Here is an 18,555-nt window from a genome sequence, read left to right on the forward strand (position 1 = left end):
TGCCAAATTCATTAGAACAGACATCGATGAAACAAAGTGGGTTGATAATGATACCACCATTGTTTTTATAATGTGCAAAACGTCTTTTCTTTGCTCCTTGGTAATTCACACTGAAGGAATCTGCTGAAAAGGCAAGTGAAATTATTCACATGCATGCGCACATCCCCAATTAACACGATCCACACCGGTGGCATTCATTGGCTAGGCATCAAAATGACTTTATTGCCCCATCCCCCTCCCCTGCCGAACACTGGCCTTGCTCTCTCTCATCAGGTTTTTACAAGTGCACAAGTGAGTTTTGCTACAGGTTTTTCGCAAAAGTACTTGCAAAAGTCAAGGCGTGAAGATTTAAAGTTGCAGTGCCACATTTGAGAGGTTGTAACTGCCGATTTGTGGTTGTACTGCGAAAATGAATTAAAGTACAAAATGTAATGTATAATACAAGTTTGTGTCTGTAGTTGTATTTATGTGAATGTCATTTTACACATTTGTGACTACTTGTCTGCAATTGTGAATTTAGAACACAAGCTTTGAATTATTGTCTGTGAGTGCAGATTGCAACATTCAACTTCACATTTTTAATTTACAAGTTTTCACATCGGTGCTGTAAGTGTAAGTTTCAGCTTACGAGTACAGATATTTATTGTTCAAGTTCTCAAATTCAAATATGCAAACTCTCGAGTTTTGCTGGTGATTTACCTTCATACTTTTACTCACTAAAGGGGTCAAAAAGTCACTAAATCGACACTGTATTAAACAGGCGTTACCGTGACATACAGTATGTGACTGTCTTTAGGGGTCTTGTCTAGAATGAAACCACTCAGCTACTTAAAGGAGATCTGCATGCGACCATTGATAATTAAATTCCAAAGGGAAAAATCTCTGAATTTAGATGAATTTGTTGTAAGCTGTTGTAAGCATAAAACTTATAGCAGAATTTAAAAAACCCTTACATTTATTATACTTATTTTAGCTTTGGATGCAGAGTTGCAGTTTGTGTGCCGCTCCATTTTGTGTGTGTGTGTGTGTGTGTGTATATATATATATATATATATATAAAGAAAAATAGATGGCAGTTGATATATCTCTGATTTATTACATAACAATTTGTTATTTTTAATAAATTATATACAGTACCTCAGATGCCTTATATATCTTATATAAGGAACCATGTAACCGTATGTGATTACATAATCCCCTTGCATTTATTCTAAAGTAATGTCTGCGAGAAAGGGAGTCAAGTCACCCTGGTCACAGAATCGTCTGGGTCGTAGGAACCATGTCCCCCTCACTTATTTTGCATAATTGTAGTGCAAGGGGGAAAAGTGCATCCGTTCGCCTAAAACGAAGCCTTTTAGACCCAGGGGAAGCCTCTGCCTGCTGGTTGCTTCAGCAGTGGGCGGAACTAACTCAAAAGCGCTAATCCCATTGGTTATGTCACAGTCCACGTTTTGATTCAGCAAATCCGTTTGAGTGAAGGCAGAAAACGTAATTAATATTAATGAGCCCAAAAGCCAGGCAGCCAATCTACATGAGTCAAGAGTCGAGACGTGAGCAAACAAGGAAGTCATCATAGACTATTGTAAGATATGTTGTTAATGTATTGAAAACATTATACATTTTGGGAACTTTTAGCGAGTTTTATATCTCTGACTTATTTATTGTTAGTCTTTTTCACTGAAAAACTGAATGACCAATAATCTCTCATGTACAACCTCCAAAACTGAAGGGGACAGACATTTGGGATTTATTTTATAGAGTCCTGTATTACAATAATAATAATCTAATGTCATAGTATATACATCAGGGGTGCTCATTACGTTGATCGCGATCAACCAGTCGATAACAAAAGAACCACTGGTCGATCTCGATAACAGGTCAAGAGGAAAAGAGGATAGAGAAAAGACACAAATAAAAATATTAAAGATTTACTTTTTATTTCCTCGCTACTGTAACCGTGCGCTTTTTGACTGACAGGCAGCCTATGTGTGTGTTTGCGGATACGTGCCTAAATGACCTAAAAAATCTAATCTTGAGGAGGTATTATGTACAGTCAGTAATGTCTTAAGTGAACATTAACAGTGCAACAAAATAATCGGATTTGTATCCAAATGTAACCTAGACCTGATGCAGATAAGTATGTCGTTAATATTAATCAAACAACAAAACAAATAAACCACTCACTGCTCTTGGCTTGATAAACTTAGTAGCTTTAAAAAGTATTCATGAAATATAATCGAACAGTAAAGACCAGTAGCTAGTAGTTTTATGTTACATTTAATTCCATTCTGAATGTTTACTTGAATACTTGATAGGCTGCTGCTGTTATTTGTTTTAAACTTTTAAAAAAGCACTGTTTTCTTAATTTGTTGTTTTTAATTTGTTTCTATTTATTACTTTTATATTACTTGAAACAATGCTTACATAATTCAAAAATAAGTATTATTATTGGTTGTGGTATCAAAATGGGTATAGAGAATTGTCAAATTTATCTACCAACTATGTATATATAGTGTTTGGTAGATCTTGCTATAATAACACTATGAAAAAGTAGATTTGATTTAGATGTTTGAGCACCCCTGGTATACACATAAACAATGACTTTGTTCTTTGACTTTTCCATGTTTTTTGTTTGGCAATTATTTTGAATTTATATTAATGGTAATGGCAATGTTTGTGGCATATCTACTTTAGAAAAAAAAAAAAAAGAAATAAAATATAAGTAACCAAGTCAACAGTGTAGCTAGAGAGGTGAGACAAGCTTCTGAAATCTTTAAGGTAAGTCATATTTGACACAAGCATTAAGGAATTATTTTTTTGTTTGTTTGTTTATTCTTTGATTCTTTGGTTCTGACTAACTGGAATAGTTTGACAGTCATTAAATTATATAATAATTCAGTTTATTGATATTTTCTATTTTTATGAAAAAGTTTCTACATTTTAGTTCTAATTATTAAAGTTCTGATATATAAAAAAAAAAAAAAAATACAGATTTTCTTAAAAGTTCAGCTGATCGTTCCTATGCCCCTGGTTAAACTAGGTGAATTTACTTATTGCATGCAGGTACTTGGCACTGTTCTGTAACCTAGGCACTGGTTGCCTCAGTTTAATGGCATTTAAGATTGCGGAATTGTCTATATTGTGAATTCACTGCCCTGGCCTTGAATTACTGTTACAGTAGTTGACTCAATTCAGTCATGGTGCCCCTGATTTTTTGTTAAACAAATGGATCAATTTGGCATCCTCCCAAAAATTATGTTTAGATTATTTCATTTGAACAACAGATTCTCACACTAATTGTCACAGTTTGTGCAGTGATGAGGTGAGAGAGTGAGGATCCAAATGCAGAACTTAAAAATAAACAAAAGAGGAGAATACAGCTGTGAAGTTAAACAAACTGAACAGCAGTGTGCTGGCTTACGACGCTATACATACAAACAAGAACCAACGAGGAACAAGAGAAACATGGAGGGTATAAATACGGACTAATGGGCTAAACTAGACACAGCTGAAAACAATGAGGAAGGGAACCAGGAAACCAGACATGACGAAGGCAAAAATACATTTAAAATTAAGAGTCCACTGAGAATGTCAACAGAAGTCTTTGCAAACATAAGGACGATGACGACGGACAATGATGATGACGATGAAGGATGATGTGACAGAACCCCCCTTAAAGGGCAGCTCCTGAAGCCCAAAAAAGAAAAATGATAGTCCAAGGTGGGGCCAGTGGCCAGGGAAGTGGCTCCAGGAAGAGAGCGGGGTCCAGAGGTTTGGGAGGCGGCTCCAGGAAGGGAACTGGCGGAGGATCAGGAGACCAGGACAGAACTGGCAGAGGGTCAGGAGGCATAGCCACAGGAGACGGAGGTGCTGAAGGTAGAGACTCTGAGGGAAGAGCTGCCAGGGATGGAGGCTCAGGAGACGGAACTGCAGGAGGCAAGGGCTCAGGGGGGTGGATCCGCAGGAGATGGAGGCTCGAGGCTGAGCCGCAGGAGGTTCAGGGGCAGTGCCGCAGGAGTCTCAGGGAATGACGTCGCAGGAGGCGGAGCCACGGGGGCGGAGACACAGGCAGCCAAGTAGTAGGTGGCTCAGGAGACGAAGCCACAGGAGGCTCAGCACTGGAGGAGTATCTGAAGTGGGCGGAGCCACTGAAAGAAGAGTCTCAGGGGGCAGCGCCGTGGAAGGCTCGGAGGGCGGTTCCGTGGGAGACAGAATCTCGGGGAACTGGAAAGGCTTGGGGGCAGCCTCTGTGGTCAGGAGCGCTGGCAGCGACTGGGAAACGGTCTCCATGGCCGTGGGCACAGGAAGTGGCTGTCTCGTTGACCGTGGCAGGCTTCAGGCGCTGGCTCGTTGACCGTGGCAGGCTTCAGGCGCTGGCTCGTTGACCGTGGCAGGCTTCAGGCGCTGGCAACAGCAGGGGATTGGCCTCCATGGCTGAAAGTGTTGAGGGGGTCTCCTGGTCCACCGGAGCTGAGAGCAGAGAGGCCTCCATTGAGGAGGTCTCCAGAGCCACCAGAGCTGTTAGCAGAAGGTCTGCCCTTACGATTTCGGAGATAAAATCCTGAAGAGTCAAACAATCAGTCCAAAGCGACCAGTTTCCTCACCCGGCATTGAGTCCCAACCAGAACATAGTTCTGAGGGATCTCTCACACCAGTTCAATTGGGTGGCCAGACTCCAGAATTTGAGGCAGTACTCAGCTGCAGAAGTGGACCCTTGGGACAATCTCTCAATCCATTCTGCTGGATCCATAATATGGTTGGTTCTTCTGTCACGGTTTGTGCAGTGATGAGACAAGAGAGTGAGAATCCAAATGCAGAACTTTTAATAATAAACAATTGAAGAGAAGAGAATACAACTATGAAGGTAAACATAAACTTAACAGCAGTATGCTGGCTTACTACGCTCTGCATACAAACAAGGACCAAAGAGGAACAAGTGAAACATGAAGGTATAAATACACACGGACTAATTAGCTAAACTAGACATAGCTGAAAACAATGAGGAAGGGATCCACGAAACCAGACATGACGAAAGCAAAAATACATTTTAAATTAAGAGTCCATTGAGAATGTCAACATAAAAGTCTTTGCAAACATAAGGACGATGACGACGGACGATGATGATGATGACGAAGGACGATGTGACACTAATAGGAATTTATGCAATCTCATTGACTGGGTAAACAGAGCAGGTGCTTTCTGCAATATAGAGAACTGTGAGGGAGGCAGCACACTATACATGTGCACCTGAGTTTTATTCTATGGTGGTCAGTATGGCCATTCAGCACATTTCCAGCCACTGAAAACACAATAAAAAGCAGGGGCCAGCCTCAGGTCACATTCACTGAGTGTATTTTATACGTATACTTACACAAAAGCAAAGCTACAGTACATAAAAAAAAATTGGCTTCATATTAGACCATATCAGGCCAGAGATTTTGGTTAGATGGACGATGCTGTTTACCAGACAGGTGAGTAATTCACTCCAATATTTCTATGCTTTAAAATGTAGAGGATTACTTGTACATGTCTCTATGGTTGTCTTGGGTGTTTTCAGAATCATATGCATAGATGGCTATAGTACTGATTAGATGGCGAACCATTGGGTTGCTTCAGTCCTTTGAAAACAGTGGGTAGTTCACCCAAAAAAATGAAAATTCTCTCATCATTAATTCACCCTCATGCCATCCCAGATGTGTATGAGTTTCTTTCTTCTGAACACAAACAATGATTTTGAACACAAACAATGATTTTTAGAAGAATATTTCAGCTCTGTAGGTCCATACAATGCAAGTAAATGGTGGCCAGAAATTTTAAGGTCAAAAAGTATATAAAGGCAGCATAAAATAATCCATTCGACTCCAGTGGTTAAATCAATGTCCTCAGAAGCGATATGATAGGTGTGGGTGAGAAATAGATCAATATCTATTCCTAGTCCCTGCCCAGTAGGCGGCGATATGCACAAAGAATGTGAATCGACAAAAACAAAAGAAGAAGAATGTGAAAGTGAAGATTTAGAGTAAAAAAGGAGTCAAATATTGATCTGTTTCTCACCCACACCTGTCATATGGCTTCCGAAGATAAATGGATTGCTTTTGTGCTGCCTTTATGTGCTTTTTGGACCTTCAAAGTTATGTCCACCATTCACTTGCATTATATTGACCTACAGAGCTGAGAGATTCATCTAAAAAAATATTTGTTTGTGTTCTGCAGAAGAAAGAAAGACATACACATCTGGGATGGCATGAGGCTGAGTAATTGATGAGAGATTTTTCATTTTTCTGTGAACTGTCCCTTTAATACTGGATTGAGTCCATAGGTCAGGAGTTTTTGATGACGAGAGGAACACATTTTTAGCTTTTAATTATTAACTTAAACTAGTAGTGTATGAAAAGTAAATTCATTGAGAAGCATTGAAAATTATGATTTTCTAAACAGTAGTATAAATATACATTCAAATTTAGCACATTGCACTGTGTAATGATATGATCTCAGTATTTGAATGCAGTGTCTTCTAAGAGCTAAATACTTGCTCTTAGTTATAGTTCAAAAGTTAATCTCAGCCCACTTTTGTGCTTCCATCCTTTCCATCCAGACTTTTATGTTAATCAGTGTTTGCTCAAAACGTTTAGCATACCAAAGGTAGTTGGCAGAAAGCACGGGAGCAGTCAGTGTTCTGACCATTAAAACAAAGGTAAAAGAGGCCTCCGTTTGTGTTTTAGAGTAGATTTTTCATGATACTATTTAACTGCAATATTTAGACTAAATCTTTGAAAAAACAATGCTTAAACCATGGAATTTTGATTCTTTGCTTCAATGCATTAAGATTAAGTGGTTTGAGCTCTGCTCTGGTGTAATCTTGTGTGTTAAAGTATTTCACTGGTAAATCATTTATAAATACTATAACTAATGCATTATTTTGGCTTTGAAAAATATCAAGGAACAACTTTTATAAATATGTATCTATCTCTACTTAATTTGATAAAATTGTAGACCTTATGTAGACCCAAATTTGATATTTATATCAAATCTTTGTCCAAGCATATAAACATGCTCATCTTCATCAACAATGCAACAAGGACAATTTATCATGTGATAATGCTGATATAATATCTGTTGTGTACTTACTGATGATGTCATGATGATCTGTTTTTCATGATGGTTTGTTTTCAGGGACGAAGGCCATTGTGTAGAAATGAGTATGGTCTGTCTGACTGATTTTGAAGAGTATGCTAAGCAGCATCTCTCAAAGACTACATGGGACTATTATGCAGCTGGAGCTGATGAATGTTGTACCAGAGATGACAACTTGCTGGCCTATAAACGGTACTATGTTGCACAAATTTTTTAATTTATATGGTCCATGGTGCTTTCCACCATTAGGCGGAACAGTTAGTTACCATTGCTAAATCGTGCCATTCTGTAGCAATCCAGGCTTGTTGTGGTGCTGCGAAATCAGGATTAGAATGGACTGACTGGGCAAATTACCAATAGTGAGTCGCCATGTCAGTAAAGCCGTTCAACCAGCACGGTTCTCTCTGTCCTGAGTACGGTTAGCTAACCATGCTGAAAAATTCGGGCAGGGAACGGTTTGTAATCGTACTGTACTAATCCATGCTCCGTGCTGGCCGGATTACTGAATTGTAATCACGTTAGGGTTAGGGTTAGGGGTTAGTTAGTTAATTAATGACAATAAAATCAACAGCAACAACATTTCCTAGGTCAAAGCTTTCATCTAAAAACACTGAAACACTTCTAACCCTTACTGCTTACTGATAGTCCATAGCCTATTCTAAAGCTGAGGTGCATTTCTACTGTACTTCGGGGTAAGAATATGATGATATTGATATGAAAATGACCAGTAAATTATAAACAATTTACTGCCGTTGCCTTGTTAATATGTTATCATGTAATCTATAAAAATTAACTGTACTTTGATTACAAGTATTTTAAAATGTAATTTAATCCAATTACAAGTACTTGAATTTTGTAATCTGATTATGTAATCCAGATTACATGTAATCTGTTAATACCCAGCACTGTCCATGCTCAAGTGGAAATGCTAGGGGTCGGCCTGATGGCCTCATGTCTTTCCAAGCCGGAGGCCTGGGTAGCTCAGTGAGTGTTGACACTGACTACCACCCCTGGAGTCGCGAGTTCGAATCCAGGGCATTCTGAGTGACTCCAGTCAGGCTTCCTAAGTAACCAATTGTCCTGGCTGCTAGGTTGGGTAGAGTCACATTGGGTTAACCTCCTCGTGGTCGCTATAACGTGGTTCTCGCTCTCGGTGGGGCACATGGTGGGTTGTGCATGGATGTCGCGGAGAATAGCGCGAAGCCTCCACACATGCTAGGTCTCTGTGGTAACGCTCAACAAGCCACGTTATAAGATGCGCGGATTGACATCTCAGATGTAGAGATTCGTCCTTCACCACCTGGATTGAGGCGAGTTACTACGCCACCACGAGGATTTAGAGCGCAAAAAAAAGCATATCCTTAGCCACTCTTGTCTATATAATGTGAGTGAATGAAGAGTGGACTGTCAAGCTCCAAAATGATAAAAAGCACCACAAACGTATCATACAAGTGGCCCAAATGACTTGTGTGTTAAATTCTAAATCTTCTGAAGCTAAATTATATCTTTATGTGAGTAAAAGACCAAAATTTAAGACATGAGAATCTTGACATCTGCAATAGCACTAATTGGTGTGTTCATGAGATTCTTATTCATAAATAAATAATTCTTTTGAATTGGATCTTTAAATGGGTTGATCCAATTCACAAAACAGGGACTGCATTCAAATTTGCACACTCTCAGAGTATGTACTGCATTTGATGAAGAATGTACTTCTCAACTGTTAAAAAAGTACGTTTTTTAGGTATGCAGATGTTGTAAGTAGAATTTATACATTCCCGGACATACTTCATACGTGAACGCAGTCATTGTCCCATGACCCGAATATTAGGGATGTGATAAAATATCGATTATTGATCGGCACGTTATTTTATTGATATATTTTCGAGGCATCGATATATTAAAATTAGCCGACATTTAAATTAGAAGTCCAATTTGCGTGCTTTCCAATTCACTCAGTTGGCCTCAGTTGAACAGTCTGGCATAATAGCATTGGGAGACCACAAGAGGGCAATATACCATTTACTGAAGCACATACACACAGGACAGGAGATGGTAGTTCAAAGTTATGAAAGTTTTGGTACTTCAAGAATGAACAAAGTAATGTTGATGAGTTTGCAGTAACTGCGCAAACTGAACGATTAGAAAATGTTTATTATGCAATTTTTCTGGATGTAGCCTTGAATAGGCCTTTCATTCAAGCTGTCCAACCACAAAACGACATACTTGTAACTGAAAATACATTGTGTAGGCTATATGAAAGATACATGTTCACAATAGATCATCCAGTGATGGCTAGAGTAAATAATATTTGTCCTTTGGTAATGATTTGTGTCGAATTTAATGCAAAACTATGTGAATTGCGCTCCGTGGCACTTCAGAATTTTGTCGCTGAGCATTGCCAGTTTGTGCATACCATTGTAGAAAATAAATTCAAATTTTAGAATGCACCATGTCATCCGCCAGATGCGTCCAGTGTGCAACCCCCTTTAATTTACCCTGCCATTCACACTTTACCAAAGTTGTGTTGAGAAATATGTTTGAAAAGACAAACACTATTGTGCATCAAGCAGCCCAATTTATATCTGAAAAAAAATCCCAATATATATATATTGATAACCATTGTGAAAATCTTCCGATTATCGATGCTTGAAAAAGGCCTCGATCCCAAGCTTACCGAATATATGATGCAGTAAAAGCAAATGCTGAAAATACTCTGAAACAACTTTCTTGGTATATATAGCACTGTGCCTTTTCTTTTAAATTCAGCAATTTTAATATGATGTCTCCTCAGCACTTGTGCTATTATGGGACTGTAACATTTCTAGTACAGGTGCATCTCAATAAATTAGAATGTCGTGGAAAAGTTCATTTATTTCAGTAATTCAACTCAAATTGTGAAACTCGTGTATTAAATAAATTCAATGCACACAGACTGAAGTAGTTTAAGTCTTTGGTTCTTTTAATTGTGATGATTTTGGCTCACATTTAACAAAAACCCACCAATTCACTATCTCAAAAAATTAGAATACATCATAAGACCAATAAAAAAACATTTTTAGTGAATTGTTGGCCTTCTGGAAAGTATGTTCATTTACTGTATATGTACTCAATACTTGGTAGGGGCTCCTTTTGCTTTAATTACTGCCTCAATTCAGCGTGGCATGGAGGTGATCAGTTTGTGGCACTGCTGAGGTGGTATGGAAGCCCAGGTTTCTTTGACAGTGGCCTTCAGCTCATCTGCATTTTTTGGTCTCTCGTTTCTCATTTTCCTCTTGATAATACCCCATAGATTCTCTATGGGGTTCAGGTCTGGTGAGTTTGCTGGCCAGTCAAGCACACCAACACCATGGTAATTTAACCAACTTTTGCTGCTTTTGGCAGTGTGGGCAGGTGCCAAATCCTGCTGGAAAATGAAATCAGCATCTTTAAAAAGCTGGTCAGCAGAAGGAAGCATGAAGTGCTCCAAAATTTCTTGGTAAATGGGTGCAGTGACTTTGGTTTTCAAAAAACACAATGGACCAACACCAGCAGATGACATTGCACCCCAAATCATCACAGACTGTGGAAACTTAACAGTGGACTTCAAGCAACTTGGGCTATGAGCTTCTCCACCCTTCCTCCAGACTCTAGGACCTTGGTTTCCAAATGAAATACAAAACTTGCTCTCATCTGAAAAGAGGACTTTGGAACACTGGGCAACAGTCCAGTTCTTCTCCTTAGCCCAGGTAAGACACCTCTGATGTTGTCTGTGGTTCAGGAGTGGCTTAACAAGAGGAATACGACAACTGTAGCCAAATTTCTTGACATGTCTGTGTGTGGTGGCTCTTGATGCCTTGACCCCAGCCTCAGTCCATTCCTTGTGAAGTTCACCCAAATTCTTGAATCGATTTTGCTTGACAATCCTCATAAGGCTGCGGTTCTCTCGGTTGGTTGTTCATCTTTTTCTTCCACACTTTTTCCTTCCACTCAACTTTCTGTTAACATGCTTGGATACAGCACTCTGTGAACAGCCAGCTTCTTTGGCAATGAATGTTTGTGGCTTACCCTCCTTGTGAAGGGTGTCAATGATTGTCTTCTGGACAACTGTCAGATCAGCAGTCTTCCCCATGATTGTGTAGCCTAGTGAACCAAACTGAGAGACCATTTTGAAGGCTCAGGAAACCTTTGCAGGTGTTTTGAGTTGATTAGCTGATTGGCATGTCACCATATTCTAATATTTTGAGATAGTGAATTGGTGGGTTTTTGTTAAATGTGAGCCAAAATCATCACAATTAAAAGAACCAAAGACTTAAACTACTTTATTCTGTGTGCATTGAATTTATTTAATACACGAGTTTCACAATTTGAGTTGAATTACTGAAATAAATGAACTTTTCCACGACATTCTAATTTATTGAGATGCACCTGTAGATGAGCACTTCGAAATCTCGCCAGATGTAGTAAGTCATCCGGGTATTTCTCGCCTATGGTTTTATGAATAGGAAGGATTTGGACAACCCTGCTCAACTGACATACTGCTTTTGGCATACAGTTAGTAGAGAAGTATGCACATTCGGACGTGTGGAGTCTAAATGATTCATTCACAAATCTGACTGATCCAGTTCTCAAGTTCAATATACTGATTCAATTATCCGGTCACAGCGGTTAACAGTCCACAAGAGGGGAACATTATCAGCGGATAATACGGGTGGGAATCATATGGAATTTAACGACGATTCTGATTCATCTTAACTATTCTTAACTTAATAGTCTTAACTATTTGGCTGAACTATCCCTTTAAGTCTCACAAGCCATAGGTACACATAACACAGTAACAGTTCTTGGTTCATTTTGATTCAGACATGACGAAATTAATGAGTTGTAGTTCTGCCAGTTTTTGATTCACTAAAAAGAACCGACTGGTAAGAGTCATTCGTTTGGGAAGGAAGTTGTGTATGTTTTGCGCTGTAGATTAGAATGAACCGGTTCATAACAGTCATTTGGTCCTGAATCGGACTACAATGCCTGCACTGTGTGGTTCGCACAGCTGATTAGAAGTGGTGTTGGTGCACTGCTGAGTGGTAGCACAGGAAACACCGTCAGAGTATTTTAGCACAGTGTCCTGTACACATCGGCGGAATGCATGTTCAGAACTGTTAACGGAACCAAAAGTCATGAAAATCGTTCAATTCCGGTATTTTAAAAAAATGGAACCAGAAGCAGTTCCCGGTTCCCAACCCTAGTGGATAACACCCACTGATCTATAATATAAAAATCTGTGATAACAACTTACATTTTGGTCTTTTACTCACACAAAACTGTCAGAAAAAATGAGTCATTTGCATGAGTCATTTGGGGTACTTTTATAATACTTTTATATTGCTTATTAGTAATTCTGGAGATTGACAGCCCCAATCCTCATCATAATATGGCAAATGTGTCCTAGGATATTCATCCAAAATCAACTTTTTGTCTTCTACAGAAGAAAGAGAGTCATATAGGTTTGTAACAAAATGAGGGTGAGGAAATTATGACAGAATTTTCCTTTTAGGATGAACTATTCCTTAAACTAAAGTAATAATGTAATAAAATATGAAAATGTAAAAGAGATGTTGTTATCTCTTTCAGGATCCGCTTGAGGCCACGGATCTTACGGGATGTGTCGGTCAGTGACACTCGAACCACAGTGCTGGGAATGGAGATAAGCTTCCCCGTGGGAATTGCACCCACAGCCTTTCACTGTCTGGCATGGCATGAGGGAGAATTGGCCACTGCCAAAGGTGAGAGTAGGACTTTGGACTCTTATTTCTAAAAAGGGGCCTACACTTGAAGCAGAAATCATCTCCTGAATAAGTGTAATGACGTGATTTAAGTTGCATTATTTCTAGGGCTGTCAGAATTAACGCGTTAATGCATGCAATTAATTTAAAAAGTTTAACGCGTTCATTTTTCTTAATCGGGATTAACATATTCACCATTAATACAGCATAAACACTGGTGTGAATGGAGGAACCTTTGCACTGATGCACACACCACAAACACACACAGGCTGTGTCTCATTCCGAAGGCTGGTACTAGGTAGGACATGTCCTTTGTAGGCAGTGGTATACAGAGCGTCCTCAACTTCGAATTAAATTCGTTTAAACTATACGCCATTCGTAGGACAAACGGAAACAGAACGTATAATGGTTGCTATGACAGCACGCTTCGCTCTCAACCTGCACGAGTGCTCCATGTGAGAAAAGAATCTCTGAGGTAAACTTTAGGAGAAAAATAATGACGTAGAGAAAAAAGAAAATGGATTTTGTGGCTGTACTTTTATATTTACTTCATAATACTTTTACATTATATATTATTATAATTTTACTCATTATACTGTATATTTTACTCCCGCCTACTGAGGTACTTCAACTTGGGAATTAACATTACTTGCATTTGAACATCATTTTTTTGGGTAAATCGGTGTAATTTTTTCAAATAAATTATGTAAGTTTCAACTGAAGCAAAGAATTGTGGATTGTGAGGGCCAACTAAGGATGCAACTCTTGCATCCTCTGAATTCCTGGAAAAGAAGGTTGCATTCGAAATGAGACACAGCCACACACAACAGTGCCAGAGTTGAGCCTACAAGCTTAGCATAAAACAGCATAACGCAGCGGCTGCATAAACATTCTATGGGGGTACTGTCATAATATGCTAGTTGACTGTTACACTTTCTCCTATGAAAGAGCCGTGGAGGTTGTTATTTCAGTAAATAAAATAATCTCTGACAGCGCTTCCCTGTCAGTGATAAAATAATGAAGAAATGAGCTCTTAGCGCTGTTTGATGTACAAAACAAGCCCAGATGGGACTTGTGATAGAAATCAAGTATTTTTCAGCCTATGTAAGGCGCATTTTAATTACCACAGAAGCACACCAAATCTTAATTATCACTAAAACACAGAATGAGACGTGTTTGTTTGCAAGCGCTTTTCATGGTGAGTTCAAAGCAACGCTCGATGCTGGCGTTTACATGAATTATGAACGCAGCTTCACAATTGCTGTAACAAAGCGGATAGCCACAGTCTACCTGTAGATTAATATTGTGGAGAATTTAAGAGATTTAATGCCCATTGCAATAAAATTGCAACCTATGTGTGGACATGTTCTTTCAATTACTCAAACTCCCACTGAGACTTTGGGAAACATTTAATGTTACTTGAATTGGTGATATTTTAGTGCATTTCTATTTTTATATTGTGGAAGGCTTTGTTTGTAAACTGTTAATAAAGCATTATAATGCTATATATTGTTTTGTTTTCTTTCCTAAGATGGAAATAAATGAATTTTGATGAAAAAAAGTATATATAGTCAAATTTCTGAACTTTTAAAATCTGTGATTAATTGCAATTAACTACAAAAAAAAAAAAATTATGGGATTAATCATGATTAAACATTTTAATCAACTGACAGCACTAATTATTTCATGTGTTATGTAAGTACAACTGTAGGATATTTTCTACATTAGCCACTAGATAGAGCTTTGGAAAAGAAGAAACCTGTTTGAAGCTACTAGTATTACTTGTCTTTCAATCTTATCTCTGCTTTCTGCACTTCTTTAATTTCCCAGCCACTGAGGCAGTGAACACCTGCTACATAACAAGCACATACTCCACATGCTCAGTGGAGGAGATCTGTGCAGCAGCTCCCAACGGTTATCGTTGGTTCCAGCTGTACTTGTACCGTGATCGTAAGCTGTCAGAGCAGATTGTACACAGAGTGGAAGCGCTTGGCTACAAGGCTCTGGTGCTTACAGTGGACGTGCCCTACACTGGCAAACGGCGTGATGATATCCGCAACCAGTTTAAGCTCCCACCACACTTGAAGCTTAAGAATTTTGATGGGATGTTCCAGGTAAGACAGTAGTTTTCTGTCTCTTTTCTTTTTCTTTTTCTTTTTTTTTTTTTTTTTGGCCTTTTTCATTTATAGTACAATAGAAAAACAACAGGAAATGATGGGGAGACAGAAAACAGGGGAGGGTGATCGGCAAATGTTGTAAGCTGGATTCAAACCCATGTTGTTTGTAAAGCACTTCAGCTCAATGTGTCTGTGCATCTCATGTAATGTGCTGAATATTTGCATTTGTGAGAACCATCCTCTTTTGTATGAATCCCCCTGGCTTTCTCAACAGCAGCAAGCAGGCTCCCAGGAGGAATACGGCACCCCAGCCAACACCTTGGACCCATCAATCAGCTGGAAGGATGTGTGCTGGCTCCAGTCTCTAACACGGCTGCCTATAATCATCAAGGGCATCCTCACTAAAGAGGATGCAGAGCTGGCTGTAGAGCATGGGGTACAGGGTATTATTGTGTCCAATCATGGGGGCCGACAACTGGATGGAGGGCCTGCAACAGTAAGAGACTTTATCCGTGTCTGTGTAAAAGTCTAAATGTAGTTCAAAACATCTGTATAGTTACATCATGCCCTTGCGTGTCACACAGATAGATTGTCTGCCTGAGATAGTGGATACAGTGCAGGGCCGTGTTGAGGTATACATGGACGGAGGGATCCGTATGGGCAGTGATGTGCTGAAGGCTATAGCCTTGGGAGCCAAATGTGTGTTTATTGGCAGACCGGCAATCTGGGGACTTGCTTACAAGGTAACTGTGTGTGAATCAGTGTTTTTGTGTGTATTTTCACCGGTGGTCAAACGATTTGGCCATTGCCGATTCGAAAACTAGAGAGCAGGGTAGCCAATAACCGACTCGATGCTAATTTGTATTATTATATAAAAGTGAGATTTACACATATATGCTGAAATTAAATATTTTCTATACACAATATTGAAAACAGAAATTGTACACTATCCGTTGACCAGGCTCTTGGTAAATTATGGAACTGACACAAGGGAGATTTAAAGGGACTTAAAAATGTAAAAATGAAAATTCTGTCAACACATATGACAGGTTTGGAACAACATATGGGTAAGTAGAATCATTTTTGGGCGAACTATCCCTTTAACACTTCTGTCAATCGACCAAGCTGGCATAGTTACCTACTAATGCCAATAATCTTAAAATGGCCAAATATTGGACAATTTATCACAGATTTTTGACATTTTGTTTCTAAAACTTAAAAATTGTCATCAGCTACCTGTCTATTTGAGTAAATTAAAAAATTGCCACCAACCCTTTGTTGGATACCATGCATGATATTTGGTGCAGATGAGATATTCATAAGTGTTTTTGCCAGGGGGAGGAAGGAGTGAGAGAAGTCTTGCAGATTCTACATGATGAGTTCCGTTTATCCATGGCATTATCAGGTTAGTCTGCAGTACGATGCACTGTGTAACGGTGGCATGTCATATCTCATACAACAAAAAGAGAATGTTTTTGTGTTAAACCGTTCTCCTCTTGACCTCAAAACTCGTTTTATTGTTCTAGGTTGCAGAAGTGTTGCTGAGATCAACAGGAACCTCATTCAGTTTTCTAAACTTTGAACAGTAAAGAAAGCTATAGTTATATCAACTTTACCACTGATAACAGAACACTACAAAGATCCACTAAGTATATGAAACCATTGTTGGTGGTGGAAGTGCTTTGCAAATTAATTTCGATTACTACATCTGATTAGCAGTTTAAAAATTCCAGACAAATTTATGGCATTTTTTAATGTGAATGCTGTTTTAAGAATACCCGACAAACTGACTGGCTAATCCCCACAAATTACTAGTCTGGTAAATTATCTTTTTGCACTCCATATGCTGTATGGGAGAGATTGATTCACTGGACTTACTGTGTCTGTCTGTAATGCAAATAGATATCAAAGAATGTAAAGGAATTAAAACATTTCATGTTTTGAAGCAGAGAGACCTTTTAATTGACGGTGAATTAATATTGAACATTTAAAGGGATAATTCACCCAACTGAGTAAACTACTCCTTTAACATTGTTTATATTGGGGTTAAAATTCAGTGAAATATCTAGCGTGGCAAAACAAGTCATTGTGAGACTCTATAGGTGACAGCTGATGTTAATTCAGTATCTGAAGTAATAATATTTATCTAAACAATAAATACTATACTCTTGGGCTTTCTGCTGTTTTCTGTCAATGGTGTTAGCTTTTGTATGGGTCTGGATGGCTGTTAAAGGAAGGACCACAGATCATTATGTCTTTGGACTCTATTTTTTGTGATTGCACAAAGCATAGCACTACATCTTGTTCAATTTTCATGAGAGTGTTAATTCTAAGTGCAATTTTCATGCCAGCGCAAAGCGCAAGTGGCCATGGTTGGGAGTATTTGCGCTATTTGTTGGTGTATGTGCACAAACTGTGGATGTATTGTATGGTAATGAAGTGGTGCAAACTCTAAATTCACTTCCTGCATTTGCAGTTTGGATATTCCACCAGCAGGTGGTAAAATAGTCCATGTCCAAACTCTGAAAATATAGTGGAACAGCAAATGATGTCCCTGACAATCCATTTTATGAAACAAAAAAATATGAGATTTGTGTTAAACTATAATGGTCATAGTTTATTTTTCAATTTGTATTATTATTACAGTATGTTTATATTTACAATTGTATTTATGATCTAATTTGTATTGGTATTTTTCCACCTGTTGCCATAGAGTGATTTTTAAGTCACTGCAAAAGGGGCTGGTAGAAGAAGTTGGAGAGGGTAAAATGTTTGGATTTGGTATGATTGTATTTGGCTTATATCCAAATTCTGAAGAGAAACGCATTTTCCATGCGTACATCACTGTAATAGAAAATAACATAATTTTCATTTATTCTAATTCATTGCCTGCCATCCATTTACACTACTAACTTCTTATAAATGTGCTGTCTTTGTTTATATAGCTGGTGCTTGACAGGAAATATAATTTTGTTAATAGGACGCAGATAGTTTAATTACCGGAGAAGAATCTTTAAGTGCAAATTAAATTGCACTTGACCCAGCTCATTAGCTGGGTCAGGTGGCCCACTTGCGCCTAAACTTAGCGCATGCTTGTATGAAAATACCAAAACTTCATGGCCATGCCCACTGACTTTGACTTATGGCATAGCGCTGCGCTTAGTGCCAGCACTCTTAAAATAGGGCCCTTTATCTCTAATTTAAGTGTCTGTTGGTTCTTTTTTTACTGGGCCCTTAACATGCTTTGCATATTTTTACATGCATGGATTAAAACAAGACCACAGGGGAGTTTCATATGTTAATTCCTTTCTTTTTTCGTATTTTTTTTTTTTTTCACTTGTAATGATGTTCATTGATGTATCAAAACCAATGTATTTAAAAACTGAAAGTACACTTAATGCAGTGCTCAAAGAAAGAGAATAATCAAACAAGAGTCACTTCTATTGTAAACAAAAATGAAAATACTAAGCAGTACATAAAAGAAATGCAAATCTGACATCAAGCTTCCTTTTTTCACACCGGCTATGGGTTCACCTTTAAAA

At 38.6% G+C, this 18,555-nt stretch overlaps 1 protein-coding gene across 5 annotated transcripts; it reads left to right on the forward strand.

The window, feature by feature from the left end:
- Positions 1 to 1,513: 1,513 nt before the first annotated feature.
- LOC127447225 (2-Hydroxyacid oxidase 2-like) lies at positions 1,514 to 17,186 on the forward strand. 5 transcript variants are annotated; one of them, XM_051708917.1, is made up of 9 exons: positions 1,557 to 1,582; positions 6,596 to 6,694; positions 7,174 to 7,326; positions 12,745 to 12,896; positions 14,727 to 15,010; positions 15,288 to 15,509; positions 15,598 to 15,756; positions 16,349 to 16,418; positions 16,540 to 17,186. In XM_051708917.1, the coding sequence occupies exons 3-9, from the start codon at positions 7,196 to 7,198 to the stop codon at positions 16,593 to 16,595; spliced, it is 1,074 nt and encodes a 357-aa protein (XP_051564877.1). In that variant the 5' UTR covers positions 1,557 to 1,582; positions 6,596 to 6,694; positions 7,174 to 7,195; the 3' UTR covers positions 16,596 to 17,186. The 5 variants fall into 5 exon arrangements, with proteins under 5 accessions (XP_051564878.1, XP_051564877.1, XP_051564880.1 ...); XM_051708918.1 differs by lacking the exon at positions 6,596 to 6,694 and having other exon boundaries at positions 1,514 to 1,582; XM_051708920.1 differs by lacking the exons at positions 1,557 to 1,582; positions 6,596 to 6,694 and adding an exon at positions 2,524 to 2,778.
- Positions 17,187 to 18,555: the final 1,369 nt, after the last annotated feature.

This window comes from Myxocyprinus asiaticus, chromosome 10 (assembly GCF_019703515.2).
Source record: "Myxocyprinus asiaticus isolate MX2 ecotype Aquarium Trade chromosome 10, UBuf_Myxa_2, whole genome shotgun sequence".
In the NCBI taxonomy this organism is placed as follows: domain Eukaryota; kingdom Metazoa; phylum Chordata; class Actinopteri; order Cypriniformes; family Catostomidae; genus Myxocyprinus; species Myxocyprinus asiaticus.